General features: G+C 44.5%; 1 protein-coding gene across 1 annotated transcript in view; it reads right to left on the bottom strand.

The window, feature by feature from the left end:
- WDR24 (WD repeat domain 24) overlaps positions 1 to 24331 on the bottom strand; it is a 199894-nt gene that overhangs the window by 106900 nt on the left and 68663 nt on the right. Inside the window, exon 3 of the mRNA XM_069647019.1 lies at positions 15318 to 15495. Within this exon, the coding sequence (XP_069503120.1) occupies positions 15318 to 15495 (178 nt within the window). The remainder of the gene's footprint in view (positions 1 to 15317; positions 15496 to 24331) is intronic.

Below are 24331 nucleotides of genomic sequence, written 5' to 3'. Positions count from 1 at the left end.
TTCACTCGTCCTTTAACGTCATGGACAAGAACGCCTTAGACAGATAATCTAAAAGTAATATTAAAAAGGCACACAGTTTACTGAAAGCCAAATGGCAAGGAGGGAGTTTGGGGTGGATAGTAAATAAGTTGACAATAGTTTATTTTCTGATCATAGAAAGGAGTGGTTCTCAATACGCTTCTTAGATCCTGCAGGCTAACTAGCAGAATACAGTCCTAGATGAAAACGCAGCTAATTAAACGTGCATAGGACAGCAGGTGCGAAGTCCCCATATATACGGTTCCAGCAAATGCTGCCCAGGGAATGCAATGCAGGCAGTACAGCTAACATATCTAATTTCTTCATGTGCAGGGCAAATCCAGAGGGGGCAGTGAAGAGATATAGGGGTAAGGGAAGAGGCAAGGCGTGGCTAAATTGGGAGGGGGCGGGGGTGAACAGTGCCTTCCAACCTTTATGCTAACACACATTTTATCATCATTGGCAACACAACTGTCCAGCTTGAGGTTACTGAGATACGGTGGAGAAACAGACTAGAATAAACGCAAGGGCAGTGGGCCTCCCCAAGCTGGCCATGGTAGGATTTAACCCGGGGGAACGCACTGAAGAGCAGGTGGTTGGCATTTTCCCCCCAATTTGTTGGTGGCTAGGTTCTCGCATTAGGCCAAAGTGGAAGAGTCCCAAAGAACCAAACTGGTGATCACCAGGACCTTTCTTCTCATAACAGAGCAGTCAGGTGTTAAAAAAGGCTTTTCCTGTGATGCAATCGTTCCTACCCTCAATGCAATGTACGAGTAGCCAGTGAAGGGCATGGAGTACTTTAGGATGTGCTTGTGTTTTTTTTCGGCTGAAGTTGAAGGATCCCTTTTAGGTAACCGTGTATACATACTATTGTAGTGATGTAATCTGCAGATTTAGATTTCGGGGCTCATATAAAAGGCCAGGAGAACCCTTCTCAGAGTGTGCAGTAGAGGTTGGCAACAGGTGGACACAGATGTTATTTGCAGAGTTAAGGAGAGGTGTCGATGTTGGTCAAAAAGAACTTTCCGATTGCGAGCTTCTGTCACAGGTAGTGTGGGGAGCTAGGGAAAAAGGGGAAAACGCGGCTACGGCACAGTCTAGTGAGAGATGCTTTGGTTGGGCCGCACACACGAATTTGCATTTAAGAATGGCTCAAGAAAAGGCGGCTTTCAGACATTGAACAGAGGACAGACATGATCATAAGTGGTCAATCGAGAAGGATAGTTATCTAGGTGATTTCTAGAGTGTCTTCTGCATATATGTTGATCAGAAGGTTGTAATGGTAGATCAGTGAAACCATGGATTAGATGCACACATTTAACAACCACAGGGAAATTGTGGATCCTTCAAGAGTTTCACAATTTTGGCCCATGCTAATGGATAGGAACGGTCCCAAGTTAATATTTATGGTGTGGTTCTTCAGGAAGGCGGAAATTCACAACGGGACTGTGCCTTCTTTACCCATGCATGATTTTAGATGGACCAGAAGGACTAAGTGACTGATGGTCATAAGTCGCTGGGCATGCCAGAAGGATGACTGCCGGGCAGTTATCTTTAATGGTTGAAAAGATGCATGTCTCTTGCAACAAGAAAAGTAGATTTGAGATTTCTTCCTCAGCAGAAGCCAGATGTAGAACATGTGGTTTCTTCTGCTACATGTTCGAAGCGGTCTACGTTTCATATTTTTTTTTGGATTAAAAAAGTTAAGATTGGTAGTTAGCTTGGATAGTGGAGTCTATTTTTCAGTAGGTACGCGATGAGGGCTTTTAAGGGCAGTGGAAACATTTCCTGCAGACAGGGAGGCATTACAGAAGTCAGTCATGGGATTTACAAAAGGTATCGAGGATCAGGGAAATGTCTGGAATTTTGATGGTTGTATCTTGTGGATCGCTTTAAAAGAAATCAATGGAAAGACCATGACAGTTGAGAGCTGCCAACCAGGGAAAGGTCTATACAATGTCGCCCACCTTTAATTTATAGTGGGGAAATGTGTTGCTTAAACCTTAAGTTGGGTTCTTCGAAGCTCCTTGGCACGGGGTAAAACTCATTATAGATGCTGGAAATTTCTCAGACTTAGTTCAGCGCGGAGTCTGTCCTTTGATCAAAAATAAAATAGGGTCTTCTTTTTTGGATTGTCCATCGCAACACTGGCATGTGCAATTTCTCTCCTGTTCAGGGTCTACAGAGTTATGGCAAATGTGTTGCAATTCCAGCCATCACATTTCATGCTCGTGAATTTGCTTTGATGGGAGGTTTTCAGATTTTTGGAATAAGGGGGACCACAGCCTTCAAGAGACAGCCTTGTGGCAGAGGACAACACATCTGGACTGTTTGATAGGTCTATGTCACCTGGGCTGTGGGTAAACCGGTGGACGAACAGATGACCCAGATGTAAAGTTAATCAGGGAATGTGGCGGCTCAGACTGATTTGGCTCAACTTGCTGCCATCTTCAGGGTGCCTCTCATGAGATGCTGGTCTGACCAGAAAACTGGTTAGACAGATGTCGATCATGCTGCTGTTTTGTCAGAGCATAACATCAAGTGTATGAACATTAGCGCGTGCAGGACCTTGGATCAGCTGTGTAAAGCAAAGGCTGCAAAGAATGTCTAGATGGTCTGCCAGGATCATTTATCCAGTTGTTTACATCTGTCATCATTGCTATTTTGACTGTGACCACATCAAGACATTCAGCAGATAATGACCCGTTACCCATATGAAATGACAAGCAAGTTGGTGTTGAAGAGGACTCCTTTGACCACTTGTTTAAGCGATGCTTATGTTTCACTGTTCACTATTGCCCACTTCAAGCGTGAAGAACAGATCCAACGTATCCCTCCTTTTTTTGATGGGGTGACCTCCTACCCCTTTTTTGTTGGGGCATTATTGTCGTCACCCAGGTCAAGCATATTCAGCACAGTGTGGTTCTGGGATGGCGAGGCAAGGTAGCTGTTGGGATTCAAGATTTTGTATATTGCAGGCATTTTGTTTGCAAGCTCAGCCCAAATGTATGAAGTTTAAACAGGTTATTTGTACAAAGGATGGAACGGTCATTTTCCTTTACTGTTTAGAGGGTGGGCGCTAGTGTGGGGTGGGCCTTCATTATTGGACCTAGTGGGACAGGGTGCAACGGGATGGCCTCAATAGGTGGACTCCTGGATGAGATTTGAGGATAGGGGGTTGGGCTCATAATTGTTTTTTCTAGCTGGAACCTCAGATTCCTTCTCTAAAGGGCCAAGCACTCAAGCATGACAGGAAGAGGCTCGTACAGCAACCGTTCCTACTTACAATTGGCAGCTTCTGCTAACATATGGGGGTGTACTAGATCGGGAGGACTGTGGCGTGGAAATGCTTGCTTTGTGATTTGAGGCCAGTGAATTAAGAAACTCCAATTTGCACTGGATCACAATAATGCCATTTGAGTAGCAGATGACTCTGTAGAACATCGGTCTATAAGTACTCTATATTGACGTTTTCCTCAAGCTATCTTCGATTTTAGCTGACTATTGAGCAAGCAGGGTCACGTTTATTTAATTAAGCTGTTGGAATCTGTTGGGGGGTATATAAGTGGGTCTGTGGTCCTTTTACCAATTTAGTGGCTGTGGTTGCTATCTGCACAAAGTTGGTCTGGCTGATCCTGGAAAATATTGGTTATACATACCTTTTTTCTCTTTTTACCACCCATGTTAGAAGGGAAGAGCATAGAGCATTTCAAAACATGCGGACCAATGGATGTTGCTTCAATGCCAGACATCGTGGAGGCACCCTTCATTACTGTGTTCAGGAAATGTTAAGTTCAAAGGGAGCCCTCTTGTGCAGGGGGTGAGTTTGGGAGTGCAAAACCTGAGAGGTCATTGGGACAATGCCGGGAGATTCAGGCTCTCCAGGGAGTGGCGATGTCAGGAGAAGCTCAAAGGAAAGGGAATGAAGGAGCTCCAAGGACGTTGAGGGGTGTCTGGCTGGGCTAGATGTGCGAACAGGCCTTTGAAAGACTGCAGGTAGCTAGAGAATAATGAACACTGTGGGAGACTACACAACACTTGCCCTCTTGGTATTATGTTACCCACCTTTTGGTATAGGCTGGTACTACACAAGTTGTTAGTGTGACTGAGCAGCCAGGCGTATCTTAAGAGGGGTAAATGTGAGCTGTAGCAATGAAATCCACAAATACAAGTAGCCGAGAAACACTTACACTCAAGATTTTAGTAATAAATAGTTACTTATTTAAGATCAGTTTTTTAAAAAAGCATTCTTTAAAAAGGGAAATATATGTAACAATCAAATATACTTTAAAATACTTTTCCAGAATCAGCACAAAGTTAGTAGATTCTCTTTTGAGGGGTTTATCTTCTACACACTTCATACACTCGCAGGTGACTTTACCAACAAGGACAGTATTGGCATGTATAGATCACTAGTACTCTTTGTAGATTCTGAGGTTTGCAGAAAGGAACGGTTAAAGTAAGGAAAAAGGTTTAACAGGTTCTCAGGGCATGTGAGTATACTTAAATCTTCAATGAAGTTTAGACAAAACCTTTCCCAGCAATAATAGTTACAAAACCAAGATCTCACCTCTGAGGGACAGAAAATGTCAGTCAAATGGACTAGAAAAGTCCACAGGGATCCTGGAAAGCCAAAGTCAATTAGAGCACAGTATATGGAGCTGAGGCACTTCTTAGATAACGTCTTGCACAAAGTTAGAGTTTCTGAGGAAAAAAATCACTGTAGGGTCACAAATCAACTCCACAAAAATAGCCACTGCAAGCCTCAACTGAGAAGAGCAAAGCTAAAGATATGGAGGCAAGTCTGAACAGTACCTCTGGTTAGAAGAAGAGTGGTCCAGCTGGCTTCTGTCTGGTTGCAGCAAAGCAGATTCTGTGTTCCTGAGCCTCAGTCCTGGGGACAATCGGGAGGACGTCTGGAGGACTCCCACGGCAGCAATTTGGAGGTCGGGGGCAGCTACGGTCTCTTTTCGGATCAGCAGCACTTTCGGTTTCAGCGCGCGGTATACGGCACCACCACAGATCTTGGATACCGGTTGGGCTTCCTTCACTCCGAGTCCTGCATTCTGGTGAGGGGACTTGAGCTTTAGTCGTCCTGCTTCTGGAGGGTCCCCAGGAGACTCTTGGAGTTTCTGGCTGGATTTCAGATGCTGCACTCTACTACAGATTTCTCGACCCCTGGCACTCTGTTCCTGCAACAGCAAAGAAGTACAGTCAGTCAGTCGGGAAGATGGTCCAGTGGAGCCTTGGAGTTACTTGGTCCCACTAACCCAAGGGAAGACGTCATCCCTTCCGGAACTTCTCTCGATCAGAAAAAGGAGTTTCAACACAGCAGCAGGGCTTCACCGGGCAATTCAAAGGTCCAGAAGGCTGCAGCAAGCTTCGTTCACAGTTTCTTCATCGGGTGTTCTTCCCAGTGGTCGACTGCCTCTAGTCCAAAAACCCTCACCTTTCAAGCAGGCTTCTCCCATTCATGTACAGACTAGGCTGTCACTCAAAAAGCAAGGTGGCTGTCCTGAAAGGACAGAGCCAGCCAGCCAATCATGACTGGGTGCATTCAGGCATTCCTAAAGACAAAGGACAGGGGAGTTTCGGGAACCTCCCTCACTTCCTGCCCTTCCAGAGACCCTGGAGCCAGAGGCGGGTTTCAGTACTCAAGCATGCGAAAGGCAAAAAACGAACAAAGGGCTCAAACCTGGCTTGGGTGCAGAGTAAACCCAAGAAAGACCTCACAAGCAGAAAATGGGGAAAACAGAAGACTGGCGCCATTTTGACAAAATGGTCACCCGTGGCTGCTTTACCTCAGCTGTGGATTCAGCCTGCGGTAGAAAAGCACAATGGTAGGAAAATAAACCACTGCCACCAGCTAATTAAAGTAGTGAGGGTAACAAAATGTTTTACATGAGTAGGTGGGAAGAGGGGCTACTAAGTAATCCCCCAGCACTCCACATAAGATGGTGTGTGTTGGACCCACAAAGACTAAAAGATAAGTAAAGTCAATTTCCCTTTACTATTCTTGGGAACAGTAATTCACACAAGTAAAGGTATTTAACCCTTATGAGAAATCTAAAGGATTTCTCTGTGACACTGCACTGAAGGTGCTGTGTGTCACCATACAAAAAGTAGATGCCCATGGAGTTTGTCACACTCCAAAAACAAAGGAAAGGCATAACCCAAATCAGGTCAAACCACAAGATTGAGAAAAAGGTCTTAATCACTCCAGGGTTAAAATTAAAAAGTCAAAGTCCAGCAAAAGAGCTGGGGGCACAGAAATAAGGATTCTCCCTAAACATTTGCCCATGGCCAACCTCCCTTTTGCTCAGCTGCTTGAGCAACTCTGCCTTGGACCACACTAACAGGATAGTCTAGGTCTTGTAACGTGGGCAGGTAGCCTAACAATCAGGTTGAGATGGCTCTCTACAGGTCTTCTGTGGCACTAACAGGAGATATGTCTTTGTATAGCAATCCAGCTGCAGACAACCAAGCAATGAAAATAGTCACGCTTCATTCTGCTTCAATAATTTCAAACCCTGGTAGGGAAGATGGGATGCTGGCTGAAAGATGTTAAAGGCTTGATGTTTGAATCATCTTTTTCACCAGAGAAACACTTCAAAGAAATCTGAAATAGGCTCACTAAGCTACATTTACATAAAAGCAGTACAGCAATGGTGATTCATTCATTTTACCAATAAAGACTAAAACCAGTGAAGTTGCTAATGCAGTTTCCTGATGCAGAGTTAATGTAATGTTAGTGTCATATCGTGCACTTCTGCCATTTTCATTGTCTCCAGGCGTTCTGGCAGATATGAAAACGAAGAACGGCTTGGGGTTGGTTAGTGGGATCAAGATGGAGAATACATGAGAGCTTTGATGTGCCATTGGTAGCTTCAGCTTAAAAGCAACACTGTGCTAGATAGTTTTGGTTGTTAGTGGTGTAGTCGCGTTGTGCATGGGTGGTTTGTTTTTCTGTGGTGCGTTGGGGTAGTGCGTGTTGCACTGCAGAATGTGTGCAGTTTGTGGTGCTTTCAGGTTTCGGTTCAGATATAGGAGTACGTTTTATTTTGGTGTTTATGGGTAGTAACAAAGGTTTTATTGGATTAAGTGATGAGGGTGGTCTGTGCCTCTTTTGGGGTTATGTTTGTTTGGCAGGGTACCAGTTCTGTTATGCTGGCCTGCGTTTATATGCTTAATCTCATTGGGTATCTAGGTTTTGGCTTCTTAGTGTTTTGGGCGTTTCTCTAGTGTTGCGATGGATTTCTCTCTTCTATGGAGTTTAGTTTGGCGAGTTAAACATGTTTTTGCTAGTTTTCTGAATGCTAGGTGTTCTGTTTTGACAAGATGCAGGAGAATGCAGACCCACCAAATATTAGCTTGGAGTACTGTTTTGGCTCGAGGCGGATGTCGCTGCTCAATCTTAGTGTTTGATTTGTGAATGGAGATCTGCTCCTTGACAGTGGATTGTTCTGTAGGTCATGCAGTGTGTCTTGAAGAGTATTTATTTTTTGACTGGAAGCCAAGCAAGGGTCCTCAGTGCTGGTGTAATATGTTCCCTCTTGTAGAGTCTGAAGAGTAGTCTTTCTGCTGCATGCTGAATACCTTTGTAGTTTTTTGGGTGCGAGGTCTGGCATTCAAAGATGGATGCTGTTGGCGTAGTCTATTATTGATATGGCAAGGGAGAAGACAGCAAGCGTTCTATGCTGCAAGGTGAGTTAGGGTAGTATCCGATTGTGTTAAGGTGGAAGAAGCATTTCTTTACTACTGCGTTAACTTGTGGTTGTAGGGATAAGGCGTTGTCCATTAGTATTCCGAGGTTTTTAACTACTTTTGAGGCTTGCGGTTGCTTTCCTATTTCCGCAGGCCATTGGATGTAGAGTGGGCTTGAGGAGTTGTTGGGTGTGATCATAATTTCCGTTTTGTCCGGATTGAGTTCAAGGCAGTTGGTGGTCATCGATTAGTTTATTTCTGAGAGGCATTTTATGAGGGTTAGGTCTGGTCTCCATTTGTGAAGACATAGGCGATTCGTGTATAGCCTGTGAAGTTGTAGCAGGAGAGTCGGTGTCCTTTGACTAGATTGATGAGGGGTCATGTAGATGTTCAATAGCAGTGATGAGCCTTGTGGGACTCCGCAGGTTGTAGTGCATGGGGCCCGAATTGCATGAGTTTGTTTCCGTCCTTTCGGTTAGGATTTTAACCATAGTAAAGCTGTGTCAATGATTCCCATTTTGCTGAGTCTTTTGATGAGTTTTGTGGTGGACTGTGTTGAAGGCTGCTTATAGGTCTAGTAGTATAGTTAAGGCCTGCGGGTGGAATATTGCCCTCTTACAATGTGGAAACTGGACGACTACTAGATGTAAGGCTGTACTGGAGTGCTGTTGAATTAGTGCAGGGGGGGGCATCATTCAACAACCTGCTACAGAGGAACAATCTATAGATGCTTTGGACTATGGCTTTTATGCCCCCACTCCATTGCCTATGATGGCAAGAGCTGATCGTGTTGTAGACCAAAACATCTGGTGTGCCAAAGGTTACAGACTCATGAATTAGCGGATGGCTGGCCAACATAACTCAAAATAAGGGGTAACCATGATATGATATGGCATTTATAACGTGCCTATAGACAAGTGTTAGAAGGCGTGACGAGGCATGGGAGGGGGAACAGAGGGAAGACCCAAAACTATCCTACTAGGCCAGGTGACATTCAGATCGCACAAGTGCATCGGAAGGGGACGGTGCGGGGGATCAAAGCTGAGGGGACATTGCAGTACATGGATGATAAAATTAATAACAAAAGTAAAAATACGGCCAGCAGGCGGCAAGTGCAAGGGTAAGTGCAGACATCAGGTGTCAAGTGCTGGTAGCGGGAGTGTAGGGATACAGAAAACAGTCCCCAAGTGCAGGGGTTGCCAGGAAGGCAGTACAGGAGTGCGACTGGCGGGGGAGGGGACCTGGGCCCAAGATCAGAGGGTAGACAGGTAACCAGTGCAGTTTCAGTATCAGACAGGAAGTCAGCAGGGGAGAGGAGGAGAAAAAGCAGAAGTAAAGAAAGGTTTTGAGGGGCTTCCGGAACCGGAGAGGATTCTCCTCAAGTTTCAGAGGGGTCATGGAGGCTGTTCCAGAGGTAGGCCCCAGCCGAAGACAGATCTACCACCAACTCATTGCTTCGAGAAGCGACTGACCCTCAGGGAGTTGGAGGCGGATGAGCGAAGAGCTCGAGAAGGAAGATATTTAGGAAGAAAGAGTTGAAGGTATTGAGGCCCCAGGCCACAGAAGGCCTTATTGACAATGCAGGGGGTTTTGAACTTAATCCTCGCAGCCACTGGGTGCCAGTGTAGAGATTTCAGTCCTGGAGTGATACGATCCCTGGGCTTGAGGCCAAGGACAAGTCTCGCAGTTCTGTTCTGGATGAGTTTCAGAGGGCGGAGAGTAGAAGCAGGCAGATTTAGAAAGCCTAGAGAGAGCCAGAGCTCTGGAAACAGTGAGCTTCTGGGGGAAGGATAGGAAAGGAATAATACCTCTGAGGAGATGCAGCTGGTAGTGGGACTTCCTAGAGACGTCAGATGTGAGGAGAGAAGGAGAGTGTGGAGTCGAAGATGACCCTAAGGTTTTTAGCCTTGCAGGTGGGAGCAGGAAGAGGGCCAAGAGAGGCCGGCTAGAGAGCGACAGGAAAGGAGGGAGCGGGTGTGCCGATGAGGAGAATCTCAGTCTTACTGGCATTTTTTATTTTTTTTATTTTATTTGACTTTTAGTTTTGTAAAAGAAAACAAACTTTTTGTCATTTCCATTCCAATTCCCCAAAACCCAAGTCCTTCAACATTTCGCATCTATGGTTAGTACAGACTTGGGTTAATTTTTCGCAGATTTTGGGGCTATGCCATTGGTGGTTCCTATGTTTTCGATGGTGGTGGTAATATCGTATCCATAAAGTTAATCACACCGCTGGTTAGCATTACATTAGTCCCCATAATCAGATGGCTCCACCATTCAACCATGTTACCATTTAACGGTGCATATCGTTCTAGGTGTAGAGAGCGTTGCCTAGCGGTTTGTGGACATTCGATTATCAGGTGTTTGGTTGATTCAGTCTTTATTTGACAGAAGCGGCATATGTCGTTCTTTGTCGTGGGATCTTTTATTTTCATCAGCCGCTCTTTTGTATTGTAGAGATTGAGACGTAATCTTAAAAATTGATTCCGATGGTAAATAGAAGGAAATTTGGCCAGATACTTTGGCAGTTCATCCATTTTCTGCGAGCTTAAGCCTAAGTCTAAAGCCAAAGCTAATGCAGTGCGTTGTTCAGCATTTATGATCCACTTCCATTGTTTGAATTTTTCTTTTTTCCAGTTGTGATAACTTAATGACCAAGGACATTTTTATGTCAGCCTTATTCAGAATGGCTAGTAATTTCTCCTCCCAACTATTTATCAGTGAGGCAGATGTGTCATTTTTGTTCGCTAGAATGAGATAGGCTTTTGAAGCTGGAGATATTCTCATTTTCCTTAGAAGTGCTAAAGATTTCCACAGTACGGTAGTGTGTAGAGATACGAGACCCAGTTCATGCCTCAGAGCCACCATTGAGACGCATTGTGGAAGATGGAGAGCCTTGCGCCAAAAACAACCTTCTAATTGAGCCCAAAAACTTGCACTGATATTCCACCCTGATTCACTGCCAAAGCATACCGCCGGGATCACTTTTTGGAGGTAGGTGGTCATTAATGGTTGGAGGGAAAATTTTCCATAGTTTGTATGCAGTTTTCGTCCTTGCAAAGCAAACATTTGCATACAATATTGGACATCATTGGTCCAACTCCATTCTCTGATCGAGGTATTAAAGGAAACCCCCAAATATCGAGTCGCGTCTGTTTTGGACAATGACTCATTATCAAGTTTCCAATTGAAAATCGCTTTTTTCGATTTGGTTTTAAATCCTAAAGTCATCACTTGCGATTTTTTCACATTTATGGTTAGGTGGTTTGCCATTAGCTAGATCTGTAAGGCTGACAATTTCTGTAAACCTATTTCCGTGCTGTCAAGCAGCACAATGTCATCTGCATAGATTACATGGCTTACATGAGTTGCATTTATTTTTGGAGGAAAACACCGTGTTTGTGCGAGTGCCTCAGGTAAGTCGGCTATAAAGAGTTTAAACACCAGGGCTGCAAGAGGGCAACCTTGTTTTACACCTCTTGTAGTTTTTATATTCTCTGATAGTTCACCTGCTGTGTTTAGGCGCACACGAATGCTAGTATTAGCGTGGAGTGCCATCAGCAGGGATAGTAACTCATTTGGGCAGCCCCAGTTCTTCAATTTCTGCCACAGGAGCTTCTGATTGATGCTATCAAAAGCTTATTTTAGGTCGATGAATGCCAAAAACAATCTATTTTTGTGTTTTATTGCATCTAATTTAACCAGATTTAATAGTAACAAATTGAGTTCCACGCCAACTCCTTGTGTAAATACGGTTTCTCTCACGTCAAGGATCATCTTGTTTTCTGCCCATCGCAAGATTTTTTTTTGCAGAAAAGGGGCAAATATCTTGCCCATAGTATCTAGCAACGCAATGGGCCGATAATTTGCTGGGTCGTCGTGACTGCCATTAAGGCAGAGATCATTGGCGGCACACCACTCCTGGATGGCGGACAGACAGTCAGAAATGAGTGAGGGAGAAGAGGTGGCTGAGGGTAGCCTGAAAATGAGCCGAGTGTCATCCGCATAGCACTGGAAGTTGGGGCAGAGCGCAGCAATGTGGTGGGCAAGAAGTGCCAGGTATTGGTTGAACAGCCAGGGAGAGAGGTTAGACCCCTGGGGAACACCACAGGTAGAGATAGAGGAGGGGGAAGGAGCCAAGTTGAACCTGGTAGGGTCGATCATAGAGGAACGAAGTCAGCCACGCCAGGGCCTGACTGGTGATCCCCAGGTAATCACGAAGACGGTTGAGCAAAACGGCATGGTTGACCGTGTCAAAGGCAGAAGAGAGATCAAGTAAGATGAGGACACAGGGGGTGTTGGAATCAAGGTTGGAGAGCAGGTCTTCACAGATGTTCAGGAGAGCAGTTTCCGTGCTTCTGGCAGCTCTGAAGCCAGACTGATGATCATGGAGACAACCAACAGATTCAGTGTGAAGATTGAGCTGGGAGATGGCCAGCTTTTCCAAGAATTTGGCCATGAAAGAAGCGATGAAGATTGGGCAATAGTTAGCCGGGCAGGACAGGCAGGCAGAGGGTTTCTTAAGGAGAGGGTGCACAAGGGAGTGCTTCAGGGGGTGGAGGGAACGGAAGACTCCAGTGGCGAAGGAGTGGTTGCAGAAGTCGGCCAGGGAGTCAATGTGGTCCTGGTGGTTTCGGATGAACTTGTTTTGATGAGACTTTTATAGATCGCACTTGTCTAGAAACCTTGTCTGGGGAGAACAGGGGAAAGGCAGAGAAGGATGGAGAAGAGGTGGCCAAAGAAGGGCCAGAGGAAGAGCAGGGAGTAGAGGGAGAAGGAGGAGAGGAAGAGAGAGAGAGAGGACAGGATGTCCTGAGTTTTAGAGATGAAATGAGAAGCCAGTGCCGTGCAGAGGGCCTGGGAAGAGACAGGAGAGGTAGAGACTGCAGCAGGAATGGCCAGTTCCTTGCAGATTTTGAAGAGTTCAGGCGAGTTGTTAGATGCCGCTGAGACGTGGGCTTGGACAAGAGTTCTCTTGTTGGTGTGGACAGAGATCTGGTATTGCCTTTGGAGCAGGCCAGTTTGTCAGAGGATGTACATGAAGCACGCCATTTCCTCTCAGCCACCATGCACTTGCGTTTAAGGGTGACGAGGTCTGAGTCGTACCTTTGCGACTCAGACCTCAGATCAACCATGGACAAAGCACCCATAATTCTCGGATCTCTAGTCTGACCTTGCATTTTATTATTCCAAGACATTACTTCTTACTCCTCAAAACCCATTCTACTAGTACTCCTACAGCGTATCCAGATTATTGAAAGGCTTTTGCATAAGTTTCAGGAAAATTATTTGTACTCTTGATGCCTGCACACAGCAATGTCATATTTAAAAAGGCACACAGATTCATGCTCTGCAGATACTATGCCCTTGCTTTGGAAGGGGTAATGTGAAAAGGATGAATTGAGTCGGTGGTGTTCGGTTGAAAAGATGTATAGCATAACTACCTTACTCAATTTCCAAAACTCTAGTAGTCTCAAGGGAAGAGACCTTCACAGTTGGACTGAATTAGTCAGAAACCTAAAGTGAAAAACAATTTGTTTTTCTCTTTTTCTTTTTTAAATGCTAGGGGGGTGGTCCCGCACTGAGCTTTTCACAATTTTATCTTTTGTGAGAAATAAATCTTTAGTTTTCTCCAACAGAGCAACGTGTTGCTACTTAAAATGAGATTCCCAGTGTTTACACATGTACAAGGATTAAATCGCAAAAAAAAAAAATTAAAAAAACAAGAAATGCCTGTGTCTCACATACGATTATAGCAGGAGGGATGCTATGACAGAATTCCATTTTTGTTTTTTGTTTTTCAGTTTTCCAGAATCTTAATTTTGTGACCAAAATGACTAACCCGGCAGGCACCGTCCAGTGTAAATTAAACTAGCTTGCCTGGTTTTCTGCCTCAGACCATGGCCATTACACACCGTGTGTAGACAGGCCGGAGTCTGCCTGGTGTGCAATTAGAGGGCTGGCTTAGGACAGCCCCTGCGGGTAAATGTGTTAATCTAGGGGAGACTCTGTACATTTATTAGATTCTTACCTTAATTTATGGAGTATTGCCACAAAGATGGGCTGCTCTTTTACCAAGCGTCCTCTGGAAGGGAGCCTCCTTGTCCTTGAAGAGTGGTGGATTGCCACAACTTCACCTCCGCTTTGTCTCGTGTCTTCCTGGGTCACCACCATCTGTTGCTCCGGTCGTGGCACCATTCTTTGTTGGCTGGCAGGCAAGTCTTGCCCCTCGAACAGCCCGGATCCCCTTGGTCGGGTCCCTGTCTTCCTCATGCCTTCTCCGTCGGTTTCTGAGGGTGGGGTGCCCTCTTGGGAATACTTACTCCACTTATTTGTCTGAGGGGTTCCCGATCTGGGATTCAAATCCCGGGATACCAGATCTTTTTCCAAGCCCTGTAAAATAAGCCTTGCACTTACCGAGGTCTCTTGCCTTTTCAATCCTCATGGACTGATGCCATAGATACCTGTCCTGGGGTCCCAATATGTTCCTTTGAGTCATCTTCAGGGGTGCCCTGGGTCCAAGAGTAGTAGGGTTTTGCAGGCCCTTTACTGCAAATCGCCATTGATTTCGATTGTCCCAAACCCTGCAGAGCATCCATCCTTGTCCGGCTGACTGGGTCTCGAACCTGGAACTGGAGAAGGTGGTTGGCTGCTTCTTTTGCCACCCTGTGGGGTAGAACTGGGACTTCCCAAGCTTCAACCTATAACTCGTGGTTTGCCTATACTGTTTGTCCTATTGATTCCTATAGGGAAACTTCAAGAAATGGTTGAACTCATGTGAAGTGACTGAACAAGGTACATTTTTTGTGGGTGTCCCAAGGGTCCTCGAGTTTCTCAACAAACTGGATTTGTAGAACCTATAATTGACTCACTGCCTTTTACTCCCTTACTGTAGGATACAATAGTGTGACAGTAACCACTTGTGGTTAAAGGCCATCTATCAAATAATCTGAGTGAACTGTGTACTGTTTGGGCCAAGTACTGTAAGACTAATGTATAATGTAGGTTTTTGGGTCCTACAAGCCTTGTTCAATATTGTTTAACCGATTCCTGTGATCTAGGTTTTACACGTTTACCTGCAAGTAACCCATTCCACTGTGCAATGGATGTTAGCAATACTGTGACTGTTCATGTATGGCATTGTGAGTTATAAACATGGCGGAGTTATGTGTGTTGCCTAGGTCTAGGGTTATTTGAACTTTGTGCCTTTAATGTGTAAACCTACAATGAACAGTATACATTTCTCTGTGTAGTGTTCTCTTGTGTAATCTATTGGGAGCAAATGTATCTGTCCACAAGTCTTCTCCCCACCCCCTTGAATGAAGCCCGACTATTCCTCCACTGCGACCAAAGGAGAGTGGACTATCTTTTGGATGGAAATCCGTGCTGCCTTTTGATAGATTGTTTTACACCCTAGAAAAGGCATCACTTGCCTCTTCAGTTATCCACATTCCCACAGCACACCAGTTCTACCAAGAGTCCATTGTCAATAACAAGCTAGTGGCGAGAGTACATTTGGAGGCCTGCTTACATTTACAGCCCTACATGTCACAGTATGTGAAGTTATCCTGGTCAAATGCATTTCCTAAGCTCACCTGTCTTCGGGGTGCCAGTCACAGCAGAAGACAGGCCCGTTGTGGGCAGTGAACATTCGCTCATAGCGGTCTGGTCGCCGGATGTCCCATAGCTGCACGTTTCCATTCTCAAAAGTTGCAGCAAAGGTGAAGTAATCACGGATGCTGAACTGGACATCACGTACACTTTCAGACTGGCCTAAGGAAAAAGAGTGGGAAGAGCTTAGTTGCGGTGAAAACAGAGGTCAATTATTGAGACAGCACATTTTGGCCCATCAGCAGATTCAGAATCTCAATTTCTAGGTGCAGAAGCACTGCCTCTCTGCTACGTGCAAACATAAGACCGCACAAGAAAAAACACATTGTGGTGCGGCATGTTCCAAACTGCAGTCATACCCAAATCTGCCAGGAGCCTGGCTTCTAGGCTGTAATTTCAAGTCTTTAAACTCATATCTTGACTAATGCTCATCAGGTCACAAACTTCCCAAAAAAGGTTGACTTCAATTATGACATGAATGAGTGTTTATAACATGAGAGAATAGATTATATTGGAGGTCTACACATTCCAACAAGTGGCATACACTCTTAAAGCCTCTATGAGTTCCATCATGTCTGATCTGACCGTGGCACACCTGGCTCACTTTCCGTAGCCATAAAGCCTGATCACGTTATATATTCATATTAAAAACGCAACGACCAGTATGGCAGATACCTTGCGTCAGAGGTTAAAAGGAAGGTATTTTGTTTCACCTGACTGATGTATGGCTGGCTGAATGTATGGATAAAACGTGAGCAATTAATCCGTGGAGTCCGGAAACCGACAGCTTATAAAAAATAAAAAAAATACACATTATGAAATGAGATACTTGCTAGGTTCATGCAATTATTTAGATTTCCTCTTCATAAGAAACACCTCATGTAACCACGGTGCAATCTTTAGAAAGCATCATGCAAACAATATATGTTACTATCATAGGACTTCGATCATGTTGTAGGTTTTACAACATGATTACGGCGGTAACCGTTTAGCTGGGAAGACCGAAACAGACTTTTTTAAAATCAACATTGCATTTCCCAATTTGAATTCCCGTGATGACATGCATTACTCACCGGAATAGCATTTCTGATTATTGTATCTGCTTAGATTCACATGCTGTGCATATGGTCCAACATCCAGTGGTAACCGCAGAGTATTGCATCTCGTCTTTCAGGGACCGAAAGGGGATGTCGGCATAGGCGTGTCTGTAACACTATCCCCATCGTGACGTGTAGTGTACCCAAAATCACTCACGTGCCGAGGTCCCTCCGATTGTATTTTTTCTGCCATGAGGGAGCCCAAGGCTATTGTGAGCGAGTACACAACGAGTGAAAGTAGTATAACATCTATGCTCCTTCCACCCGAGCGGGGAGGCAGGGTGGGCGCATGTGAATCTAAGCACATACAATCATCAGAAATGCTACTACGGTGAGTAATGCACGTCTTCTGATGCTTGTTAATCTGCTTAGAATCACATGATGTGCATAGACTAGTGCGCAGTACCCGGAGTTGGAGGTGGGTTGTGAGAAGGAATAGTAGTGAAAAGATGTCTTAATACTGCTTGTCCCACCTGAGAATCAGATCTAGAACGAGTGTCTAGGCAATAGTGTTTTGTAAAAGGTGTATACAGAACTCCAGATTGCCGCTTTGCAAATGGACTCAAGGGGAACATTTGCAATGAATGCTATGGAAGCCCCAGTGCCCTGATAGAGTGTGCTCTAGGCTTGAAGGGAAGTTCTATCTTAGCAAGGGTTAACAGTGTGATGCATTTGACAATCCAACATGAGATTGCCGATTTAGAGACAGGATCCCCTTCTCTACCAGCTGCCACTGAAACAAAAAACTGGTTGGTCTTACTCAGTGGTTTCGTTCTTTCCAGGTAAAACATGACTGCCCTGCGCACATCTAGTGTGTGTATGCTTCTTTCAGCCATTCTAGTGGGATTCTGGTAGAAAGTGGGAAGTTCAACTGATGGTTCACATGAAACTTTTAAATGAATTTAGGCGCAAATTGGGGATGAGTGCGCAGAACCACCTTATCCTTGTGGACTAACAAAAGGGTCTAGAACTGAAAGAGCCTTACGTTCACTAACCCTTCTAATAGAAGTGATAGCCACTAGGAAGGCTGTCTTATAACTAAGGTCTTTTAGTAAGATAGTGGGTTTTGGGACACAGGGGAAAAAGACAGGGTGATTGAATGGATACCTCAAGTTAGAGAGGGACTGGTAGAACCTGCCTTTCCCTTCTGCATGCCTAAAATCTCAAGGCACGTGGTTTTGTATATTGCATACATATACTGGCGATTAAGCAGTTTACAATCCAAAGCAAGCTGTATACACCAATAACCAATGTGCTTTCATGCCCATTTACTTTGAGAGGTTTTAACAAATACAGAGATGCAGGTCCATGTGCAGTGTTTGGCCTATGATGGAGAATTTATAGAGCGCCTGTTCGCCAAAAGCCATCATGGCGCTAGTGCAAGAACCACCATCAGCAAAATACAAAACTAACCAGGAGCTTATAGGAAGAGATGCATTTTCAATTTCCTCCAAAAGGAAAGATGATCAGACGTCCCACGGGTATAGAGTGGGAGCAAATTCCACAGTTCACCAGCAGCCACTGAGATGGCATGCCCTCTTGACATGAGAGAAGCTTACCTGCGGTACCAGAATCCGACATGTCCAGGGAAGGTCGATTGGGGACATAAGGGCGGAACTTATCCCTTAGATATTCGGAAAGGACTGGTGCACAATACACAAGGATTTGAACTGAACCACTGTGCACACTGGCAGTCCATGAAGCTGGCACAAAACAGGAGACATAGGTGTACGATAGGGAGTCTGACACATCAGCCTTGCTGCAGTGCAGAGATTTGCAGAACTTGCAGATGGCTAATCAAATACAAAAGGTTGCTCTAAGTAAACAGTTGCAATAGTCAATCGCGCTCAAGACCAGCACCGCAACTACCGGCGCATGGAACTGAGGGAGAATAAAAACTAAAATTCTCAGCAGAATCCTCAGTTTAAAGTGGCCAGATTGACAAACGGATGCAACTTGTATCTCAAGTGACAACGGAGAGGAGATTTTCTCCCCTAGATTCTTGACAACCAGAGCTGGACTGGGGCAGGCCCCAAAAAGAACTGGTCCAGAACGAGGAGTCCATAAAGAAGCAGCAGAGGAAGAAACTACCACCAAGATCCTGGTCTTATATCCATTCAATTTAAGCCAGTTTCGGCCCATCTTACTTGCAAACACAGGTAACATACACAAATTGTTTTAAAACCTTTTCAATTGCACTTAATTCTGGTAAAGTAATCATGTCATCTGCAAATTACATGGAAAGTTTTCACGTAACCAGCTGAACAGTTTGGTTACATTTAAAATATTTCGTTTTCTATGCGGACTGCACAAAGCATGAAGACCTAATCAAAGGTTCAAGCAGTCCCCCAGATAGGATTTTGAGGGGGGGAGTATTTTACTCCCTATTTTTAAACAAGAGTAGTTGTGATTTTAAGAGAGTAAAAGTGACTTTTCTCCTTTGCAAGAGAGTAACATATATGTGACATCAAGCCAACGTGTGCAAAAACTAAGAAAATCATTACTATGCGGCAACTTTCTGTATTGTGACAGAATACACCTTTCATTATTTCTCGAAGGTCTGGCTATCTGGTCTCTCCTGTATATATTTAAATGTTGAAAAAACACAAAAACCTAGCCAATTACATAGTAAAGCAAACATGAATTGTATTGTGTGTTTTGAGGTTCGATAGCAGAATGGTCTTTTGATGTTTACTGAAAGTTCTCACTACCTGGAGCTATTACTACCTAATGGAATGCCAAGGTTATGATACAACAGTGCAGAGAGGCAAGGACTCCATGCTAAATTCTATATCTAATCTCATGGTCAAATGGTTATTTATATAGAGCTTTTGGCAAAGCACTGTCCATAGAAAATATTTATCAAATGATCACCAAACCCAAGTAGGTATTCCTTTATCGACCTCGAAAGGATGAAAGGCTGAGGTGGCCTGGTCAGGATTCGATCCTGCAACCTACAGATCACGCACAGATTGCAGCAACGAGTCCTCAACCAGCTGAGCTATTTTATTGGCTAACACCCTTCAAAGGTCGGTTAACTGAATATTGACTGAGGTATAATAATCACAGAACCAACATGTTGGACGAACCATGTATAAAGCGCTATATACAGTTAAATACCTATCTGGATTATCACAGGGACAGGTTTTGCTGAGTTTCTATTTCAATTACAAAGTAACTTTCATTTGTTTGTTTTTGACCAGAGCTTGCACTTCCTGGCGACTCAGGTTTTGGATATTAACATTTTAGTCTTGGAGATTTGAGAGGCTAGAACACCTGTGATTGGTGCAATGACACTCACTCTTGAGCAAATATGCTGCTGCCACTGACCATTTATAGTAATATACCCCATGGACTACAAGGTTGTATGGATGTAAACTAGACCGTGCATAGTCATCATTTTACACACAGTTTTTATAATTGGAGTGTAAATTAAATTATACGTGTAAAAATGATCTGCCTCTGCATGATTAGGCACACATCACAGGAACTCTGAAAAATACAATTGTGCAATACTGGTTTACTTTAAATGGAGAAAAAAAAGCATAATTTGTTACAAAATATTGTTCTCAATTGCATCTTAGCTTTCCATCTTATTAATTATACAATCCTAAAATGCTAGGAAAATAAATATGCACAGTGCTTCTGTTTGCTCCACACACACAACACAGCAGAAGCTGAATGGAAATAAACAATTCCTTTCATCACAGTGTGCAGTTTCTTTTTTTGAAAGGCTAAGAGGAATACATTCCGTTTCAGAGGCTTTTATTCATGGCTTGCAATTACATCCATATAGATAAACATCAAAATAAGCCTTCTCGTTTATGTCAAGTAACCTGATCTTTGGACTGCCCTCATCTCTAAACGTGTGTGTAAATGTACACAGGGAAATCATAAAGCAGTCGTACACACCTTATCTGGAGGGTTCGGTTCACGTCTATTTTTTATTGCTCATCACTCTGTAAAAACATTGCTTCTTGTTGAATGCCAAACGAGTGTGTACTTAATGTTATAAACTGTTCTCATTGCATGATCACGTTTTTTTAGTTCTGCTTTATTGAATCGGATTTCTAAATTAACAAATACAAAAATTAATAAAATCCAGAACTTTGCACATTTAATTTACATTTTTATTTAAATGTATATAGCGCCCAGTGTCCCTGGGGCATTGTGGTGCTGTTACAGAATACTTGCTTGGTACAGATATACTCATGACAAGATGCATGTTCAAGTGGTTACAGGGGAAGAGCATAACAGGATTGACAGAGTATAGCATGTTACAGGTAGGTGAACAGATTAGTTGGACAACTTAGTTTTCAGTTTTTTTAACGGGACAGCATGTAGGACTTTTCGTTTGAGTGTAGCGGAAAGGGCGTTCCAGTTTTTAGGTGCTAGGTGTTGAAAACTGGAACCTCCTGCTTTGGATCTTTTGAAAGAGGGGACATAGATTTGGTTAGTGAGGTGGGATCTAGTAGGTCTGGATGAAGAGAAGGGGGTGATCCTTTCAGATAGATAGGGGGGGCGTTAAGTGAGACATGTGTGTGTAATGCCCATGGTTCTGAACAAAATGCATTCTTTAACCGGCAGCCAGTGAGCTTCTTTTCTTGCCTGGGAGATGTGTTCCCTTTTTGGAAAACTAATACTGCTCTGAGAGCGTGGTTTTGAGCGACTTGTAGCTCGTTAATATTTTTGGCAGAAGTGCCCAGGAATAAGGCATTACAGTAGTCTAGCTTAGGGCTGACTGTGGCTCTGGCGATTGCGAGGCAGTTTTTGGTTGACAGGAATGGTTTGAGTGTGTTCATTTTTTGTGGTGAAGGCCGCTGAGGAAGCTGTGGCGCTGGCCTGGTGTGTTATGGATAAGGAGGCATCAAGGTACACACCCAAAGTTTTTACTGCAGGTGAGGCAGTGATGGTGGTATTGTTGATTTTGAAGGTGCTGTATTGAGGGGAAGAGTTTAGTGTTTCTTTGGTGCCTACCACAAGTATCTCAGTTTGGTCTCCGTTGAGACAGTCTGTTGGCTGCCATCCATGTTTGGATGACTGTTTCGATATTATTTAGGGCCGCAGAGTCTTGTTTGGAAATGCTGGTTAGGGGGTTTAGGGGGAGTGCAGGGGGGGGGGTGTAGGCCTTGCGCGTGTCGTCGGCATAGTTTGTGTAGGCTATGTCTCGATGATCCAGGTCACTGAAGAGGGACAGGGTGAAGATGTTATAAAAGGTCTGTGCAGTCTGGGACTCCACAGTGTATGGTGGTTGGAGTGGCACATGCAGAGTCTGAGAAGACACTCGAGTGTACCATTGAGGAATAATGCAATACAAGCTGTTGTTTATGGTGAGAAGTGAGCCGCATTTTTTAGTTGCTCACCAAGAATGTCATGGTTGGCTAGATCAAAGGCAGTCGATGGGTCTAGCAAGAGGAGAAGTGCCGGTTTGCCTTTGTCCATGATGTCGCCAAGTTGCATTATAAGATCAAGCAAGGCAGATTCTGTCCCGTGACATGGTCAGAATCCAGATTGCCTTTCGGCCAAGATCTTCTTTTCTTCCAAAAATTGCTGGATTTGTGTGTAGGCAACCTTATCCAAGATTTTGAGCAAGAATGGGATGGTGGTGATGGGCCTGTAGTTAGCTATTTTGGGGTCCAGTGAGGGTTTTTTCAGAAGTGGGCAAACCCAAGTTTCTTTTAGGCCATCAGGGACAGTATTGGAGTTGAAGTAGGTGATTTAACCATGTACTGCACTTCCCCTCTCCCCTTCCCCTGCACTTTTTCCCAGTCCCCGTACCCTTGCACTATCTGAATGACACCTGGCCTAGTAGGATTGTTGTCTGTCTCCCTCTGTTTCCCCCCCCCCGCCTCGTCGCGCCTTGAAACACTTGTGTATAGGAGCGTTAAAAATGCCATATATCATATCATATCATGATGTGTTTTCAGAGAAATGGGCTAGGTTTTCCGCACATTCTTTGACTAGTTTGGCTGGGCATGTATCTCCTTTACAATTGGATGGCCTAATTTTGTTGACAATGTTGATTACCTCTGACTCAGTAACTTCTCTAAAAGAGAAGGGTTTTATTTTGTTTATGACCTTGATTTCAGGGTGGGATGCTAGCCCAATATGTTTGGAGAGGTTTTTGAGATGCTCATGGATCGTCTTTTGCAATAGTTCAATTTTGTTTAGCAGGGCTGTTTGTATAGTATTACACCATGCTCTTTCTCGATCACTTGTGATTAGGTGGCTGGGGTGGAGAGTTCTTTGAAGATGGCGAAGAGCTCTTTTGATTCAGAAGTGGCATTGGAGATTTTCATTGTAGGATGAAGATTTGGCTGAAATTATGGCTCTCTTGTATGGAGTGGCCAGCGTTTTGTAGGTGGCTAGCGTGGATCCCTGAGGGGAAGCTATCCATTTGTTCAGCGCTTTACGTTTTTGGGCACGTAATTCCTTCAGTTCTGCAGAGAACCAAGTATTGGAGTGTTTCATTTGTTTTGCTTTTTTATTTTGTAGTCGTGCAATGGCGTCAAAAGTGTTTTTCAGTGTTGTGTTGTAGATATCAGCCAGCACCGAAGGGTCTGAGGAAGCTGACAGGTTGAGCGTTAGAGTGTCTTAAGTGGGGGGAGGATCCTTTCTTTGGTAAGGTTCCATGTGCTTCTAGCTAATGCAGTGGGATGGCGTTGAGATTTTTGGGTGTGGTGGCACCTGTCGGTATGAGGAAGTGTTTAAGCTGATGGTCAGACCAAGTGGTAGGGGTATTAGAACCAAGGGGTAGAGGTATTGGAACTGACACCTACTTCACAGTTGTGGTCTACTACCCAGTCAATGGTGCACCCTTTGTAATGGGTTGGTGAGAGGACTTTTTGGTGGAATCCAAGCTCTTGTAGAGCTTGGGCCAGGGTTTTGGAAGGCCTATCATTTTGGTTATTAAGTCCCAGGTTGAAATCACCTAGTAGAATTGCTTTAGTGGAGTTTTTTAGGTTTTCACCTAGGACATGGATGAGGTTCTCATGGAAGTCCACTATAGGGCCTGGAGGGCAGTAGGCTAAGTGGATGGTGATGGTGGTGTTGGGGGAGGGAGGGTGTCAGAGAAGAGATGAAGAGATTTTAACTGCAAGGGAGTCTATATTCCTTCCGAGGTCTGAGGTGGTTTGTCTGACCACTAGGCCGGCTTTGATTATAAGGGCTACTCCCCCACATTTGTCTGAGTGTCTGTCATACCTATAGATGAAGGGACCTTGTGGGAGGGCTAGTGAGAAGGCAGGACCAGTGGTTTCATGTAGCCAAGTCTCCATGAGGGCTAAGATGTCGAGGTTGGCGATTAGGTCATAGATTTCTATGCCATGTGCTGGAAGGGATCTAGCATTAATCAGTGCACATTGCATATTAGTAGGTGCCACGTTAGTTCTTATTTTGCCTTTGCTGGAATGGGTGGTCGGGATGGTTCTTGGATCCTTCGGCATGATAGGTGGTGATTGGACTTTGGCAATCACAGAGGACCAAGTTGTATTATTAGGGCCGTGATATACCTGTGGTGCTTGATGGTTGGGTTGGTTTAATGTACTGTTCATTTGTAATGCGCCTATATAGAAGTGTTACACAAGTGTTACACAAGTGTTACACAAGTGTTCGAAGTGCAGCAAGGCAGGGGGGTGGAAGGGGGAGAGAACAGGTAGGAGAAAGTAGCAATCCCATTAGGCCTTACGACATTCAGATCGTGCTAGCACGGTAACGAGAAGTGCACGGGAGATGGGGAGGTGGGGAAGTGCAGGAACCGGGTGTAAGGACCCATGAGACCGAGTGACAAGGAGGCCAGGCGGACAGGGCCAGGGGGAAGCAGAGAGTGAAGGGGTGTCCACAATTAAGTGCAAGTTAAGGGGCTGGAATGGCTCCAAGGAGTGCAAACCAATCAGCCAAGT

The sequence above is a fragment of the Ambystoma mexicanum genome, chromosome 2q (genome assembly GCF_040938575.1).
Source record: "Ambystoma mexicanum isolate Mex_15411 chromosome 2q, UKY_AmexF1_1, whole genome shotgun sequence".
Taxonomy (NCBI): domain Eukaryota; kingdom Metazoa; phylum Chordata; class Amphibia; order Caudata; family Ambystomatidae; genus Ambystoma; species Ambystoma mexicanum.
Note: the sequence above shows the minus strand (reverse complement) of the source record. Positions and strands in the feature narration are given on the sequence as shown.